Source organism: Miniopterus natalensis, chromosome 15 (genome assembly GCF_054644295.1).
Source record: "Miniopterus natalensis isolate mMinNat1 chromosome 15, mMinNat1.hap1, whole genome shotgun sequence".
Taxonomy (NCBI): Eukaryota; Metazoa; Chordata; class Mammalia; order Chiroptera; family Miniopteridae; genus Miniopterus; species Miniopterus natalensis.
The window spans coordinates 48,139,191-48,157,260 of record NC_142095.1 but is presented as its reverse complement, the minus strand read 5'-3'; the positions used below and the strand labels follow the sequence as shown (position 1 = coordinate 48,157,260).

Below are 18,070 nucleotides of genomic sequence, written 5' to 3'. Positions count from 1 at the left end.
TCACTTGGCCCACTTCTGCTGGCTCCCCCCTTTAAGCCCCTCAGGATTGGCCACTACAGTTACAGCACATTAGAGACGTGAGTGAGCAAAAGCATGTGGTAAAGGACATCCACGTGGAATGTGGAAATAAGTACAATTTGAATCACGGAAAGAAAGGAGGGAACTTAGAGGATCAGAACAAGACGTCAGGTCTGCCCAGTACATGGGAATGGGTGCTGGGGTCCCCACAGTGACAGACTGAAACCCAGGGCCACAGCTCAGCATGTTCTGGGAGGAATGGCTTTGCAGCAACACAGTAGGGCTCAGAACAGAGTGGGATGTAAAACCCCGGCAGGACGGTCGCACAGAGGTAAAGGGGGGTAGAAAAGCGAGAGCCGAGCGAGAAAGGCAGAGCTGGGGTTTCACCTCTGATGACCACAGCGACAGCATAGCTCATGCCCTTGGGAGAGTCAGAGGTGGGAACTGGAGGGAATGGGAGAGGCTTCCCTCAGGGCACAGACACCCTGCGTCTGAGATGGAGCTGCGGGGTCGGATGGGATGCCGTGGAGGCGGGCGTGGGGGCACAGGGATGAGCCAGGGAGCCGTGTGATAGGCAGATGCACGGCACCCCCATCGGAAGGTCCCCAGGAAAGCACACTCAGGGCTTGCTGCACTGGACACTGGCCCCAGCAGAACAGCTCAGGTAAAGTAAGAAGCCAACCAAAACCAACGGTCTGTCTCAGAAGGCCTGGTTCTCGGTACTTCCAACGGGAAGAGATTGCTAACTGCAGGGGCCTTTGAGGAACTTCTCTTATTCTCAGTCTAAAGTTTTCATTTGCTTTCTTCTGGGTTGGAGCATAAATTCTGCTCCTCCCACAAATCTCTCTGTATTTAGTTCCATTTTACCCAACTTTACAGTGTGATTTAGTTCCTCCTGTTTTTCTAAACAGAGAAACTCTTCATTTCCTTTGGTGACAGAGGAAGAGGAAGAAGCAGAGCATTCTGGATGGTTCCAGTGGTAGTTTCTAGTTAACTCGACCAGCACTGTGTTTTCTGTCCTAGCCGATGAGTTTCTCCCTGATCTTTATTCATATTAATATTTAATGGTCACATTTCCAGAACACACACCATTGTCTAGCTAGTGCAAGTGAGATGAGAAAAGGGTGTCCATCACCCCAACATCTGTGTTAAAGCCGAGTGACAAATAAAAAACCCCAAGTGTGCTAGAAAATTTTTACCGGAGTCTGAATTACAATAATAAATAATTATTGTTGCTAACAGTTATTAGCTGCTTTCCAAGTTTTAGATCCTCAGACACATGGCTTTATAGTCTGAATAAATATGAGATTTTTAATAACCAAGATAACAGACATTTCAAAAGCCTAATAACAGTTTTATTAGTAGTATCTGTCTTATAAATACAGATGGTAGCCTCTCTTACTTGTTTGGTGGCCATTTGAAGATCTAACATCCTGCTGTGAATCTCATGCATTTGTGGCTCACATTTGAAAGACTGTTTCCACGTGGTGTATGAGGAGTGTCCTGATGAGGAAAGTTTGATCAATCAAATCAGTCTTGATTTAGTGGGATTTTGTGAACATATCTTTGTTCTCAGCTGTATAATAAGTATAAGCAGTTTTACTAGTGGATAAAGAAAGGATTACTCTCCACTCTGAAAATGGTAACTTTATAATCACATGTGCTTATTTGCCTTATCAGAATAGAACTCACCAGCTGAGATACAGAAGTATTTTTACTTAAAAGACTCCTGGGTAAACGGAGCAACCAGTTTGAGGGGCTTTTGTCGACAGTTGTTTCTGTTATGAATAAAGAACACGTAATCTGGAATGAGTTTTTCTCTTCTTTTTACAATGTAGACATAGCATACAAATTACCAAGTGGTTAATTCAGGCCAACTCGTGATACTCCTGAGAAATACACAGACGTTTATCAATAGCTTTGTGTGGTCAGCGTGCGAATGTGTTCTAGCCAGAGCTCTGGATTTGGGCGGTTTTATAGTTCTAGATCACAGCACTTTTCCTCTTGTTTAGAATTCATTTTACCTGCCGCCGTCCTACTATGCCCGCAGCCGCCTTCCGTGTCTCAGGCGTGCCTGCGAGGAGATGGGCTGCCTCTCAGGTGCTCACTAGGACTCCGAGTTAGGCTCGTAAAGAAAGAACAGTGAGCCCAGGTAGTGCGCAGCTTGCATCCCCTTTCTCTTAGCCAAATCTTTTAAATTTGATTGTGGACCCAATGCCAAAAGGTTTGTTTCAGCAACATAAACCTTTTGATTCTCTTTTGCCAGATATCTTTGGAAACAAGAGTCCCCTCTGCCTCTGTTTTCCTCGTCAGCGTCTCTAATGTTCCCTAAACTCTCTAACGCTGACATCGTGAAAGTCCGTAAGGCAGAAGCTTTGTATTCTGTTTCCCTTGCTTTCTTGGCCAAGGCACCAGCCCCTCCTGTCCATGGCCATGTCCTTACCCTTGCCCTCGGAGGTACTGGCACATTGGAGCCCCTCCCGAGGAATGCCAATCCAGTGTCCTTAGCGTGGGCACGGTAGAATTGCTGCGCAGTGCTTTGATCTGCTGAAGGGGAAGCGAGTCCCCGAGTATTAAGTGTAAAGAGACAGCCACAGGCTCTGGGCTGTGTCCATGCGCTTGGCCGCTGCCCACTCTGCAAAGTTCTCTCATGCTGGGGTGCAGGACCAGGAGAGGGGAGCGGTCATGGTGCCTTTGGCTGCCTCTGCGGGTGGACTCTGGCCGACTAGTTGAGAACGTTTCATTCAGAGTGTTTGAGCCCTGGGCTCGCTGCTTCCACCCAGTCAAGAGAATAGGGGCCCTGCTGAGTGGGGCCTGGTCCTGGGCCAGGGAGTGCGCAAGCCCCCCAGGCCAGGGCTCCGGCTCCGGGGTGTTGTCCCCCTCAGCCTCCACGTTTCCCCGCCTGGGCTCTGTCAGGTTGGTGTCTTCTCTCCTTTCTCAGCTCTGCCCCCGTGCCCAGTGCGAGGCCCTCTTCCCCACCTGCGCCGGCCTCACAGGCCGCATTCCCTCCTCCCCTGCGGAGTCCTGTTGCTGCTGCGGCTGGGCAGGGGCTCTGGAGGGGCCTGTGTTCCTGGTCAGTGCGCACCTCTCATTCTTTCTGCTCCCGTCCCCCTCCTGTGTCCTGCACACCCCACCTCTCACCTCGCTTTTGCCCCCCGGGGCTCGTGCCTCCTCCATCCCTCCCTCCTTCACCACCCCATGCATGTGGCCTCACTGCCATTCAGCTTCTAGGTTTCCCGTCAGGTGGCATCTGTCTTCTCTCCTCCCGGTCATCACCAGCATCTCCGTGTGGCCTCCCCAGTGCTAATTCATCATCCCCAGAGTAAGCCCAGTGAGTCGCTGGACACAATCTTGTTCTGGTTCTGTCCTCGAGCCGTAATCCTCTCATTGTCGGAGTCGATAAACATGCCTGAGCCTGAACTAGGCCACACCTGAGCATTGGAGCAAGAGCAAGCCTCGCAGGATCTCTCCTGAGCTATTAGACTGCTGGAAGCTTCTTCAGATCCCATACTTACATTTCCAGACAAGTGATCTATTGTATTTGTCACTTCGAGTTTTCATTTTACCCCTAGATGGTTCATGTGACTGAATGTACACAGTTGGGACACCCGTGCCTCACCTCAGAAAAGCGCTAGCACACAGTAGGAAGCTCGTCCTGGAAACAGGACTTGGCTCCTCGAAGGAAGAGGAATGGGTCTGCAGCATGCGACTTTTTATTTTTTTGCTTTTTTGGATGTAACGACTTGAGATTCTCTGATGACCTTAATAAAGAGGCGGTTTATTGTCAGGCTTAGTGGGTTACACCTGGGAAGCCCCTTCCTCTGACTCTCACGCCTTCCTGCTCTTTCTCGGTGCCTCTGCCCTCAGCCTCTGTTGCGACAGCCTGGTCCATGTGGGTCCCACAGGTCATCCACCTAGTAAGCTTAGCTAATAACCATCACTCTGTGTCCACAGCCCATTCAACCAGGCGTGTTGTTGGGGTCTTTGAGGGGACCCAGCACATTCTTACCCATCCAGGTTTTGTTCCTGCTGAGAAATAAGATAAAAAGACCCAGGAGACCTGGGTCACCTCATTACCGTTAGAGAAGTGGCCGTCTGCGCCCTATTTCGCACAATAGTGAGCTTCCTTACTCTGGCGCAGGGTTGGGCAGCTTGACACGTCAGTCACCGGGTAAGGCCTGCGGGGTGAAGGACCCCTGGGTCCTGCCAGCAGCCAACCCCAGAGGGAGGGCACAGGCGGGGCGGGGCGGGGCTGGTTCTTCTTTCAGGTGTTCCAGTCAGGTTGTCTCTGTCATCACCACCGTGCAGCAGGGACAGAGACCAGTGGTGCTGTGCTGATTACTGGCCCCTCTGTGTGGAAGGAGACACCCCCTAATGCACATCACAGGCCAGTAGTCTGCCCTCAGCATGGGCTGCCTTCCAGCCAGGTGCCAGCCCAGCCTAAGCAGGGGTCATCCCTTCAAAAGCAAGAGCCTGGTGGTGTTTCCCTGAGCAGAAGTTGAGCCTGGGGCACCTGAGTGAGGAGGGGCTTAGAACTGGCAGGTGTGGGGACTGGCATTGGTGAGTCCCACCTGACATCACACCACCCCTGGCTGCTCCCTGGGAGTTTTCTGAGTGGTCAGTCAGCTCATTTGTTCATGCTTCAGTCTCCTTATGTCACACTTTGAGGTTCTGTTTGATAGGCCATCAGAGAATTGACACACAGGTAGATTCCATGTGTGTTCTTTTACAGGTGGCAGGTGTGTCCTGTTACAATGACTCTCGCCAAGCGTGCCGCCTTGGGGCTGCCCAGTGGCAGGACTCCCTAAGCTGAAAGGCCCCGTTCCTGCTTCAGAGCAGGGAGGCTGTGCAGCTCTCATCTTGCCACCTGCTTACTGGAGTCGCCTCCTGCAGTGCTGTGTGAGGGAGGGTCCATAGAAAGCGCTCTGTGCCCATTACTGCCCACCACGGCGGTACTGGGCCACGTATTTGCCATTGTTGATTCAGAGAGCAGAGGTGGGGTTCTCTCCCCTAGAAACACAGCTGCGGCTGCATCTGGGGTGGGAGGGGGGCTGCGGCTGGGGAAGCTCAGAGGAAGCCAGTGCCATCCTCTGCCTGGCCCTGCAGCCACGGGGCCAGATCTGGATCATATAGAACAAAGGCCTAAACTTTCTTTGTAAAGGGCTAGATTTTAGGCTTTGTGGGCCACATTTCCAGTGTCATGCAGAAGCATGGCCAATGTGCCAGGAACGGGCGTGGCCACGCCACGGAAATCTATTTCCCAAAGGCGGACAATGGGACGAACGTCCTGTGCAGCCTGATGTAGAAAAGAGGTGGGCAGCAGGGCCTGGAATTCTGCAAACCCCCCACAGTGACCGTGTCCAAACCTCCCTCCTCATCTTCGACATATTTCCTAAGGCAAGAAAGAATGTGGCAGATAAGCTAAGTACTCAGATCCTACCTTCTCACAAAACTTAGCAATGAGGTCCCTCAGTCATCCCCCCACCTGAGCACAGACTCATGCACAATGACAGCACTTTTTAGGTTAGTGGAATTCAGAGCCAGCATTTCTTACAGGTGACAAGTGAAAATTCCTGAAGTCACCATAATTAGAATGTGCATGATTGAGGTAGACTCAAGGGAGGTGAAGTCCATGTGCAGGTGTTTTGGCGCATAGAACAGTTCTTTCTTTGCAAGGTGATTCCTGTCCCTCACGGGTGCAGAATTGTCAAGTTCTTGTGAGCAGCAGGTCATTCCCTTTGAGTTTAACATTAAGGCGCCCGCCCTTTGGTTTACATAAATTTCCCTGTTGCTATTTTGAGGGTCAGCATCATTGAAAACAAAAGCAGAAGCCCCTATCATGAGCCCTCAATGAGTCCATGTTAGAGTTGGTCCTAAGCCTCGCTTGTGTGGCCATAAGCACACAATTCTTTGAAATGTTGCTGAGAAGAATTTGACCACCAGCGTCCTGCCAGTGAAGTTGGTGACTTTTGCTGTCAAAGGAACAACTGTCACATTTACCCCTGGGCAGTGGTTTCTTACCTTGCAGGGAGTCACCAAGGAGCCGTGCGCACAGGGCACAGCTCCACAGGGCATCGTCAGTCCTTTGATTTATACAATGTGAGGGATGCACAGAATTTTGATAAGATAGTGATCCAACTGCAGTAACTTGCCCAGGTTGCTCAGCTGGTTAGTAACAGAGCCAGGTTTAAAATCTCAGCTTCCTCATCTGTGAAATGGGAGCAAAGATAGAGGAGCCTCATAGCATTATTATAAAGAGAGGAGTTTTTAAATCACCCAGAACAGTCCCTGGCTTAATAAGTGTTAGCTGTGGTTATTATCTGAGCTCTTGTCTGGAACCCGAGCAAGGGCGGCAAGCTGCCTGCACTGAGCCAGCCATGCATCAGGCCCTCTACCCTGATCCTCTAGGAGCTGGCTCACCTCTGACGGCTCAGTAACAACAGTGATGTGACCAGGTATTCAGGTTGCAGGTCACTCCTCCATCTGTCACTTGGAAGGGTAATCTGGAAGGGGAGGAAGGACACAGGACAGTGGACAGGTTGGGGGGAATCGGTGCTTTATGTAGTTTGGTTTGCTGCCACCAGCCTCCCCGCTCTGAGTCAAACAAACAACAACAGTAACAACAAAAAAGAATGGCTTCGAGCAGGGGTCGGATGGTTTAGGATTCAGGCCCGTGCACATGGGTCACAGCCTCCAGCAGCCACAGGCAGTGAGTGAGGCACTGAACTGCTCTGGCCGAGTCCCACCAGAGCTTTATCATGGACACTGAAGTGTGAATTTCACATAATTTTCATGTATCACAAAATATTCTTCTGATTTTTTTCCAAATATTTTAAAATGTAGAAACTATTCTTAGCTCAAGGTGGCATAGAAGGAGTCACCGCCGTGATTTGCCCTCCAGGCCACTGTTTTCCAGCCCCAAGTAGACCACAGACAGAGTCATACCTGCCACATTAACTGGTCCTTTGATCTGAGCCAGTGGTCTGTCTGTGGGCTTAGTTCCCTCCAGTGAAAACAAGAGGCTTATCTTACAGGCTCCCTGGGGCTCCTGCCACCCAGGCATGGGTCACGTGCCTCTGCAATCACACAGCCTGTGCTGGGCCTGGCTTAGCCTCTGACTTGTAGGGACAGTGGACAAGTTCCTAAGCCTCCCAGGGCCTCGGTTGCCTCATCTGTAAAAGGGGAGAAAATGACATAATCTTAGGGTTGCTACAGGGATTAAAGTGATACGATATTTGTGAGCCCCTTAACTCATGTCTCCAACAAACATTTATTGTACCTAGTATACACTAAATAAGTGCTACCTGTTGTATTCTTTTTTAAAAATATATATTTTTATTCATTTCAGAGAAAGAGGAAGGGAGAGGGAGAGAGAAATAGAAACATCAATGGTGAGAGTCATTGATCAGCTGCCTTCTGCACACCCCCCACTTGGGATCGAGCCCACAACCTGGGCATGTGCCCTGACTGGGAATGGAACCACGATCTCCTAGGTCAATGCTCAACTGCTGAGCCACGCCCAGCCTGGCTACCTATTGTATTCTTTAAAAATAACCTGCATTTCTGTTAATGAAAATAGTTTTAAAAAGACAGCTTCTGCACACTGCCAGAGCGGTGTTTTTCACAGTCCTGTGGTAAAAGCCCCAGGGAGGCGGAAGGTGCACCTCCCTTTAAACCAAACCCTGTAATTTGTGTCCACCATCATCTTCCGTCCACCATCATCTTCTCTCCCCGGTAATGGTGGAAGCAAAGAACAAACTTGATAAATTAACCTTGTGTCTCTGTTTACAGCTCTCTCACTCCACCCAGTGGCAGGAGGTCCATGGAGAGGTGGAGAATTTTTAAGACTTTAATAATTACTATTGTTCTTTTTTATAATGTCCTCTACCAGTAGAGCAAGATTTCATTTTAAAGTTGTTCCCTTTTGATTCTCTGTGCGTTGCCCTATCAGGCATGCAGTGGGCAGGTAACTGTTCAGCGGAGTGGCCAGCATGAGTGGATGGCTGACTGACCAGGTGGTGATTCAGGGATGCTGGCTGGGCCAGGGCCAGGGCCAGGGCGAGGGCCAGGGCAGGGAGATGCTGGCTAGGGCTGGGGCAGGGCCAGGGCCACGGCCAGGGCCAGGGCAGGGAGATGCTGGCTGCACTAGGGCCAGGGCCAGGGCCAAGGCAGGGAGATGCTGGCTAGGGCTGGGGCAGGGCCAGGGCCACGGCCAGGGCCAGGGCAGGGAGATGCTGGCTGCACTAGGGCCAGGGCCAGGGCCAAGGCAGGGAGATGCTGGCTAGGGCTGGGGCAGGGCCAGGGCCACGGCCAGGGCAAGGGCAGGGAGATGCTGGCTGGACCAGGGCCAAGGCAGGGAGATGCTGGCTAGGGCTGGGGCAGGGCCAGGGCAGGGAGATGCTGGCTGGGCCCAGGCTGGGGCGGGGCTGGGGCAGGGCTGCTGTGGACGGGACTTGGCAGGTTCGCATTTTTCCTCATCTCTCTGTCCCTGTCTTTTCACATGCCTGTCCTGCTCTGGGCTGTTCCTCATGAGCCTCTCTTATCACGTGTCTCTGGCATCTATCTCTCTTTCTTCTACCCCTCCCTCTGCCTCTTACTCTCTTGTCTAAAGTCCGTATCTCTAGCCTCCCTCTTTTATCCTTTCTATCACTTAATCTCTTTTTTTCTGTCTCTTTCCTTCTGTATGTCCCTTGTCTGTCTGTCCATTAGTCTTTCTGCATGTGTGTGTGTCTCGTTTCTCTCAGTCTCTTTTTGACTCTACCGCCTCCTTCTGTGTCTCGCCCTCTGCCTCCACCTGTCTGTCTCTTCTTCTGAGTGTACATCTGTCTCTGTTTCTGAGCACCACCGCCCACTCTGTGTACAGACTGTCCTCTGACCTGGGTCCCTCTGCACACACTCCGTTTCTCCTCGGAGCCTGTGCCTGAGCTTTATATTTCAACGTGAAATTCCTTCCAAACTACTGAGTTCTGAGCGTGCTTAGTATATGCTTAATAATTAAGGCTGTGATTAAAGTGTAACTGCAAGTATAATTAAAATTCACTTTAGTGGATCCTGAAATTATGAAGCAATTAGGTATTTGATATGGCCCTGCAGGAGCAGCTGGAGGCTAGAGTCCTCTCTGATCCCGGCCCCGCCCACCGGCTCTGAACCCGGAGCTGGGCCTCACTCCGCCCGTGAGGAGCTGCTGGGCAAAGGCCCGGTGGCAGCTGAGAGGACTCACTCTAGGGCACTGAACTAGCCACTGCTGCTCTGCCCACCCTGCTCAGAGATGCCCCTGCAGAAGCTCCTGGAGAACCCGGAAAGCTCAGGAACGACCCCTCCTTGCTTTTCCTTAGGCCCTATTACAAACAACAAAACTGGTTAGTTGAGGATGTTGGGCCAGGCAATCAAAAGAGTAGCCCCCACCCGTCCCCAACAGCACTCTTTGCATGTGTGAGCCCTTTGGCCCGTGGTTGTTGGGTCCATGAACAAGTCCCTCCTGTGGGACAGGCGCTGTGCTGAGCCGGAGGCATCCTGGGGAGCGAGCCTAACCAGGTGTCAGCCTGTGAAGTTTGTGTCTGGTGGGATGAGAGAAATGTCTGTAAGCGACCCCAGTAGTCTACAATCTGAACACACAAGGTACTCTGGAAGCTCACTTACAATCCCGTGCTCTAGTTTGGGGGTTGGGAGGTGGTAAAAAGAAGGCTTCCCCAAAGAAATGCCGTTTAAAGAGATACCTCATGAACAGATGGGCATCGGCCAGGCAGAAAGGGCAGTGGAGCTCGGCTGGGAGGCCAAAGGCCCAGCCTGTCTGCAACGTCACAGATTCCCAGACCAGGCATTTTCCCCTTGGAAACAGCTGGGGTTAAGCTGGGTGCTGAAGAGGATTTTAATTAGCTGATTTAGTTAGGCTAGTTGGTTGCAAGGAAGAGCAACCCATTTGTCTCTGGGGAGAGTCAAGGGTTTACTTCAGCCCTGCATGTAGAAGGGGACTCCCCTGAAGCTGAGTGGCAGTTCTCTGCACGGGCAGGGACCATAGCGAAGCTGGCCCCGAGCGAGAGAAGGGTCGGCTGGGGCATCCCTCCTGTTCACCAGCTCCACAGCTCCGCCCCCATGCCCGCCGCCCTCCTGCCTGCTTGCTTGCGACTGAGTCCTTCCATGCTGCCGTGTTCTGCTGTGGGAGCCACCCATTCCAACTATGAGAACAGCGAGTCTGTTTGCACGAGCTAACGACCACTGTCAGCGTTTGGACCTTCGTGGGTCAGGTGCAGTCGTTCAGTGTTTGGGAACAATCGGTTCTGCCTCAGGGGACACCCTGGTCCCTCCAGCAGGGTCCTGGGCAGAGCAGGGTTAGCCAGACGGGAGGTTGGAGAGAGCACACAGCCTGATGGTGTGTGATCTTTGCTGCTGACCGACAGCGCCATTGAGATTCAGGCGATCTCATGCATGGACGAGTGCTGCCCATTTGAAACTCCAGGCAGGAGTCCCCAGGAAGTGAAAATAGAGCAGGAGCAAAGAATGCTGCCCCTGGATCCTGCCGGTCGCAGAGCCTCAGTGCTCCTGGCTAAGAAAGGGACTGATTTATCAACTCCTAGCTCAGGATCGTCATGAGGTCAGGTGAAGTAATATGGGAGGACTTTGTAAACCACCAAAACGTAGAGACTATTTTATTGCCAACATTATTATTATGACATATACTCACAAAATCATAAGGAGTCAGTCAAGGTTCAGCATAGGTATTTCAGGTATTGGCTCCAGAAACCATTGAACCGGTGAGGGCGTGTGGGATGCCTGTGCCATTGCCTCCCAGCGGCTACCAGGCAGTGGCCTCTAAGGTCATCGCGCCTCCGTCCTCGCGCCTGTGAGAGAAAGAGGAGCAGCCGCCTCGGGGTCCTGGCTGAGGAACAAGTGAGCTGGTGCACTTAGAGCCCTGGAACAACCGAGACTCCTGCTAAATGACGCTGCTCTTGCTGCTTCCACTGATTTTTGCCACCACTAGCTCCTCTGTTCCTGCACCATCTGGTTCCCCACACAGAGCTCGGAGGCCCGGTGCAGCCCGGGCACGGCAGGCTCACCCTGCGAGGGGCCGAGGAGAGGCAGGCAGACGGCTCCACCTCCTCGGGTGACCCTGGAGCCTTGGGAGCCGCGTGTTGAGATTGGAGGGTGCTCTGAAGAAAAGGGAAGGAGGAGGAGAGCCTTTTGTATCTTACCTTTGATTCTTCCCTGGCAGACTGGAGGACAGTTGGGGAAAGAATTCTAGTCCATGTCTGTGCTGAAGGAGATAAAAATGTACCTGTTTACTTACTTCCCACCTTCTGGCCCAAAGACTGGCTGGTTCTGTGGGGGTCGGGCTCTTGCTTGCGGCTGTGCCACTGCCCAGCGGAAGCCCCGCCTACGGATCACTGGGGGGATTCCTCCCCTGGTTCCAGCGCCTGCCTGCCTATCCTCTGCCCTACTTTCCAACCCCTGCGACTTTGGCTGAAACGACCAAATGAACCGGATTGCACACTGAGGTTGTATTAATGAAATGATAGATCTTTACATGTGCATTAATTAACAAGTTGCCCCGAAATTTAGCAACTCAGCACCAGAAACATTGATGAGCTCAGTTTCTGCAGTGGGGAATCAGATGTGGCGTGGCCGGGCGCTGAGGCACAGGGTCACTCACGGCAAGATCATATCAAGGCTTAACAGGTGCACTCGTGGCTGCTGGGGAACCGAAGGCCACAGTTCTTCCTTGGCTGCTGGCAGAGTCTGCCCTCAGTTCCTTGCCTCGGATGTCCTGCAGGGCAGCTGGCAGTTTGCCTCCTCAGTGAACAGTGCTGGAGTCAGAGGGAGCAGACAGAATCATGGGCTTTTTGTAACTTGGTCACCAGAGTGGCATCCATCGCTTTTGCTACCTCCTTAGTCCTTAGAAGCAGGTGGCTGGATCCAGCCCTCTGCTGCCCAGGGTCGTGAACACCAGGAGGTAGGCATGGTCCTTTTGGAAGCTGCCTGCCACATTTCCAAAGTGAAACTTCATTACAGTAATGCTAGCTTCTGTAACGAGATGCTGAAATGTCAGAGACTTTTTCATGCGCATGAAGTCCAAGAAGGGGACCGAGTGTCCGTGCTGAGGGAGTCATCGCCTCTTCAGAAAGGTGCCTCTGGGTTGTCCGGCTGTGGTCCCAGAGGCAGGCAGGGAGGACGGTGCCGAGGGCCACATTGGAGACTTTGTGGGCATGTGTTTTGTATCCCTTTGCCCTCCAGTGGCCAGAACTCGGTCACATGATCATGCAAGGGGGCCTTGGCACCACACCCTGGTTGGGCAGCTACGTCCCAGGCCCAGCCCTACCCTGGAAGAGGAGCACAAATCTGCTGGACCCTGGCCTGGTCCCCAAAGACACTTCGCCGTTTACAAAATGCTCTCACGGTGTTACTTGCTTTGCTTCTTGTCAGAGCCTCTGCTCTCAGCACTCTCGTCCTCGGTTTACAGGGAAACAGCCAGCATAGCTCTCTAACAGTTAGAATTGTGTGATTAGCGAATGAGGCTCACGCCCCATCTCTGCCACCACAGCCTGCGTGACTATGGGAACGTTCTCTAACCTCGCTGTGCCTCAGGTATCTTGTAACGAGTCATTGGAAAGACTCCTCTGACTGTTCTATCTGCCATATGTAAGTGCTTGGTGAACATTAGTGATGTGGAAGACGGTCGTAACGTTATGTCTGGAGATAAAGAAATCAGAGCTCAAAGCAGTGGAACGATTTACCCAACTACACAGCCAATGCACGGCAGAGGCAGGATGAGGCCCGGGCTTCCGCTAACGACTGCGCTGCCCCTTGAGCTGTGGCTCCACAGAGAGCGACCAGTCAGATTCCTGCGTCGAGCAGCGGCCAGTGAGCACTGAGCCGAAGACCCAGGGCCCAGTGTGCCCTCCCCCTGCTTCCGTGGGCCCAGGCCCAGACAATCAGTACGACGTCGCCTTTTCACCTCTCTGTCCCTCTCGGACTCGCCTTTACCTGTTGTGAAGCCTGCTGACCCCGCACCCCCTTTCTCCTCGCATTCTCAGGTGCTCTGCAGCCTGGGTTTCAAGGCCTTTGTTTATAAATAGGCTCTGTCTTGCTAACTAGATAAAAGCACAGGAAATGATGTAAGATGAGATATTTCATTAGATTCTTAAATTTTATCACATTTCTCCTAGGGGCTTATTCACTCTGAAAGGACAGAAAAGCATTTCGCATGTGAAGTAGTCCCAGCAAACCTTCGGGTGGGTGACTTGGCCAGCAGATGCTGCACATCCACCAGGAATGGCCGGGAGGTGCCATCAGAGGCTGCAGCGCTGTCAGCAGGGCCTTTGCCCTTGTGTTATATAGGAGGAGGCAGAAACAGAAACGGACTGTCGTTCCTCCAGAGCCGTGGGCTCCAGCTTCAGATCTCAGATTAGGCCACGACTCAGACCCTGCGTTGCAGGACGTCTGGCGTGGCCCAAACCACATTCAACTTGCTTGACTGGATGATCAGTAATCTCAGCTTTTATCAGTCAAAGCGTCTGTCAGTCTCTCTGACGTCCTGGCTTTCAGGTTCTTGTCTAGCTGGACCGCTGCTTGGTAGAGATCCCGTCCCGTGATCCTCCCGGTCAGGACGTTGTTTAGACCTGTGTTTCACCCTCTTCCTGGTGCGCGGGTTGGAACCATCGGTTGGTCCCCTGCACTTCGCGTGTGGCTCTGACAGCCAGTATCCCGGGCCGTCCGATACCCTGGGTTTTCATCGTCTTGCTCATATTTACACAAAACTTTTTCTTTAGATTCCGTATTCAGACTTTCAATCAAGGTATAAATCCATTTCAGAAGATTTTCCTTTTCAAACTCCTTGAACAAGTGGCTGCTAATCTTTCTTTTTTCACAATCTTATAAGAACCTCATTATTTTCATTTTTTAAATGCCAGAGAAAATATAGACAGTATCTTTCTAATGCTAGACATTTAGATGAAAAGAGAAAAAAAAGTGTCATCTGGATTTATTTAAGTAGCCATTCCTGCCCCATAAGGAGCTGAAGCTGAGTCGTAGTTGACTGCTGTTGGTGAGACAGGCATCCCGTCCTTGTAGGCTTTGCCTCTTGGGGCTCCACCTCCCGTTTCATTTCACTGACTGTCCACGGTGCCCTCTTCCAGGAACCAATGCCCGCGAGGCCCAGAACATACTCAACAACAGCGGGCTCCCCATTACCTCGGCCGTCGACCTGGAGGATGCAGCCAAGAAGGCCGTGGCCAGCGTGGCAAAGAAGTGATCCTTCGTCCTGGTCCCTGGAGGAAGAGGTCCATTTGCTGTGAAAGGGGTGGTTCTCTCTTCACTGTGAAAGAAATGGTTATCTCACTGGGGTAAAACATGGGAAGGGGAGAAACAAGAATCATTGTATGAAAAATCTTAACTCCCCATCTTCTTGAACCAGATGTCTGTACAGCCTGAATAACCTGATTTCACTTACGTCTTCACTAAATTAGCGCCCTGTGTTCTCACACCTTTCTGTCACCGTGAGCCTGCTCAGTAGACATGGTGTCGCTGGCTTTGGGGAGCAGCCTGTGTGGCCAAAGAGATCCCCATTCACTGCCCGCAGCTTTGGTGGACATTTAATCCTGTATAATAAAAAACTCACAGGCCTTAAAACTACATTTAACAGATTAACTCTCAAAAAGATGCCGCTAAGACAGTCAGACAAATAGCAGTTACACACTATCAGTTTTTCCAAGTTTCTGATTCCAGCCCTTGTATGGAAAATCCATGAACATTCCAAAGTATATTTTACAATGGAGGGTCCACACTCCTGTGTGATAGTCCATCCATGGATTCTACCATCTGCCTTAATATTGAATATACTCCTTACCTCACTGAAAAAATAATTCCACAAGCCTTTTTTGTGATTTTTTAGAAGATTTCATTTAATGTGAAAACTGGAGAGAGCTGATTCTTGTGGAAATGTCTGTAATTAAACACATTCCAAGATGTAATTAAGACATTCCAAGAGGAGACATCACTGTAATTTTATTGTGAGTGTATCATCTTCCCCCCCCCCCTTCCTGGTCCCCATAATCTACCAGCTTGGGAAATGTAATTAAGGGAGTGGGTTTTTCCATAATGTTCATTTGTGGGGAGGGGAATGAATTAGGTTTAGGATGATATTTTGCTAAATCTTTATTTGTACACAAATTTAAATAAAATTCTATGTTTTGTAAGCTCTAAGATCTGTGTAGTTCTCATTTTAGTCAATATTATTTCTTAAATAATTTTTCTTTTATTAAGGCATATGTCCAAAATTAGAAAGTTGGGGTTATATATGGGTTATATGGTCCCAGGATTATTCCAGTTCCACTCAACTTTATCAGCTACCATTTCTGTTAGGAGATTAGTCAATGAAAGAATAATAGTTATATACAAACCAGAAGCCCAGGTAAGTGTCGCACATATCTAACAGGTTCAACTGGGACTTCAGTCTACATAAAGCTACAGGAAATGGGCAGGCATAAACTCCCATCTAACGAGGTTCAGCTGCCAGCATTAAGTTTTCCTATCAACAAACAAATACGCAGCAGACCAGACTCTTGTTTGTTTCTAATCAGTTCTCATAAATTTCACATGGACACAAGTTGAAAAGTCACGTTACAGCTCCATATTTGCCATGTCCTTTTTAATTGTTTTGCAATGAATGAAAAATACCAGTAATGTCTTTTTTAATGTGTTTTGATTTTTGATAGTTTAATAATGTTAGTATGGTAAAAGAAATAATATATATTTTTTCAAGTACACAAAAATCAGCACATTTTAGTGTTTTGCTCTTTGTAAAGACCTGTGTTCATATTACATGTGTATTGATATTTCTGATCAGTCCAGTTTGGAGGGGCTCTAAGGAAATTGAATTACGTGATCATTTTATAAGAGGGTTAATAACAAGGAAGTAGCCAACCCCTCTTTTATTTTATCAAATAAGTTTTATTTTGTTTTTCTTAGGACCTCCAAGTGTCTGAGTTTATATTGCTCAAATCTGTCCCTGGTACTGAGCACAAGTATAGATTCCATAAATATTTGCAGGATGAAAGCTGGTGTGTGTAGGCCCAGCTCTACTGATGAATCGGGGGCAGTGCTGCTAGCAGTGGATCTGAAGTCCTCGGTGTTGCCTACTCCAGTGCCCTGTATTGCTGACCTCCCAGCATCCCCTCCAAGTCTTTGTCTCACCTGTACTATATGTAAATATGAAAAAGAATTTACTTTAAATCTGATCAATATTTTCTTAAACTTGATTCTGTTCCATCCTAAGCCAGAATATCCTTGAAATGAGGTGCTATCTAAACTTGGTACCTGGAGCCCAGGAAACTTACAGGGTAGTACACACGTTACCTGAACTGCTTTGCATGTAAGATTTGAACATGTCCGTCTCCTAGAACAAGCATCCCATTTAGAGGATGTGAAAGGTTCATTTATTTGAGTCAATTAATCTATTATTACCCAGATTCTTTTTTAATGACAAAAACCCAACTCAAGCTTAAGAAAAAGAGGGGAGACTGTTTTGCTCTGATTATGAAGACAGAGGTTTCTGGTTGTAGTAAAGGCTGCCCCCAGAGACTCGGCCATCAGACCGGAGACGCTGCGTCTCAGACCAGCTTCTCTCTGCCGGCTGCAGCCTCAGGCGGGTCTTTTCCACAAGGTGGTCGAGTGGCTGCCACCCCACATACATTTTGTCAAGCTTAGCAGCCCTAAAAGAGGAGAGGCTGTGGGGGGAGAGAAAAGAAAAAAGAAAATAAGAGAAACAGGGAGAGTGGGAGGGAGGGAAGAGGAAGGAAGGAAGCTTCTCTCTCCTGGTAATTCTAAGAAACCCCCCAGGATGGAGAGGACCGACTTTGGGTTAGGACCCTATCTCTGAACCAGTCCTCTGGGCTCTGGTGAGTGTACAGGGCTCTGGTGAGTCCAGTCTGGGCTAAATACCCACTTGCTGACCTGAGGACAAAACCAGCCTCACCTGGCTGTCAAAGCTGAGCGGGAGGGAGGGAGGGAGGGAGGGAGGGGGGGGGGTTCTGCAAGGAGAACTGGAGGTCCAGCTAGAAGAAACAGTGTGTTCTGGGAAAGAAAAAGAAGAGATGACAGCCACACTCATCAACCATAATGCCATGAGGTTAACAATATTCCATAAGGACACGTCCAGTTCTAAAGTTGCATGACTGTTCTGTTTTCTCACCAATTCTTCGGAGCCACTTTTGCCCACACACGTCACCAGGTGCTCTGTGTACCTGCTGCCTGAGCCATCCAAACAGCTCACCTTAATTTATTTGTCTCGAACAGTAATGTCCACCTAAGAAACAATGGCATTGAAGCACTTAGCTCAATATTGGGCTCCTATTTAAGTTGTAACTCAATTCATGAATTAGTAAAATAACCAAGAAACTTTAAATGGCTTGACTAGATCCACGGATTGTTTTTAATTGCTTCTTTTACAATTTGTATGCTATGTGCATTCTTCTCAATTTTCTGTCGGGGGTGTGTGTGGTTATCCTAAAGAAAACTTGTTTTTTAACGCCTTAATAAAATGAAAGAAAAAATATATTTTGACATTTATAAATTAAACATTTAAAAGTCAGTGGTCATTTGTCAGTGGTCAGGATGTGATATATGTTCAAAAATTAAAATAGCCTGGCCTGGCGTGGCTCAGCGGTTGAGCGTCGACCTTGGATCCAGGCGATCCGGGTTCTATTCCGGGTCAGGGCACATGCCCGGGTTGCGGGCTTGATCAATGACTCTCTCATCATTGATGTTTCTGTCTATCTCTCTCCCTCTCCTTTCCTCTCTCTGAAATCAATAAAGATAGATATTTTTTAAAAATTAAAATAAAGAAACGATAGTGAAAAGCATTGTGGGCGAGAGGGAGGAGGGAGGCGAGGCCGGTGTGGTTCAGTAGTTAGAGTGTTGGCCCACACACCAAAGGGTTGCTGGTTCGATTCCCAGTCAAGGGCACGTACTTGGGTTGCAGGCTGGTTCCCTGGCCCCAGTCAGGGTGCGTGCAGGAGGCAACCAGTCGATGTGTCTCTCCCGCATTGATGTTTCTCTCTTC

At 49.8% G+C, this 18,070-nt stretch overlaps 1 protein-coding gene across 1 annotated transcript in view; it reads left to right on the top strand.

The window, feature by feature from the left end:
- Positions 1-15,213, top strand: part of SUCLG2 (succinate-CoA ligase GDP-forming subunit beta) — a 235,023-nt gene extending 219,810 nt beyond the window's left edge. The window contains exon 11 of the mRNA XM_087824543.1: positions 14,148-15,213. Within this exon, the coding sequence (XP_087680669.1) occupies positions 14,148-14,263 (116 nt within the window). The 3' untranslated portion in view covers positions 14,264-15,213. The remainder of the gene's footprint in view (positions 1-14,147) is intronic.
- The last annotated feature ends 2,857 nt before the right edge of the window (positions 15,214-18,070 follow it).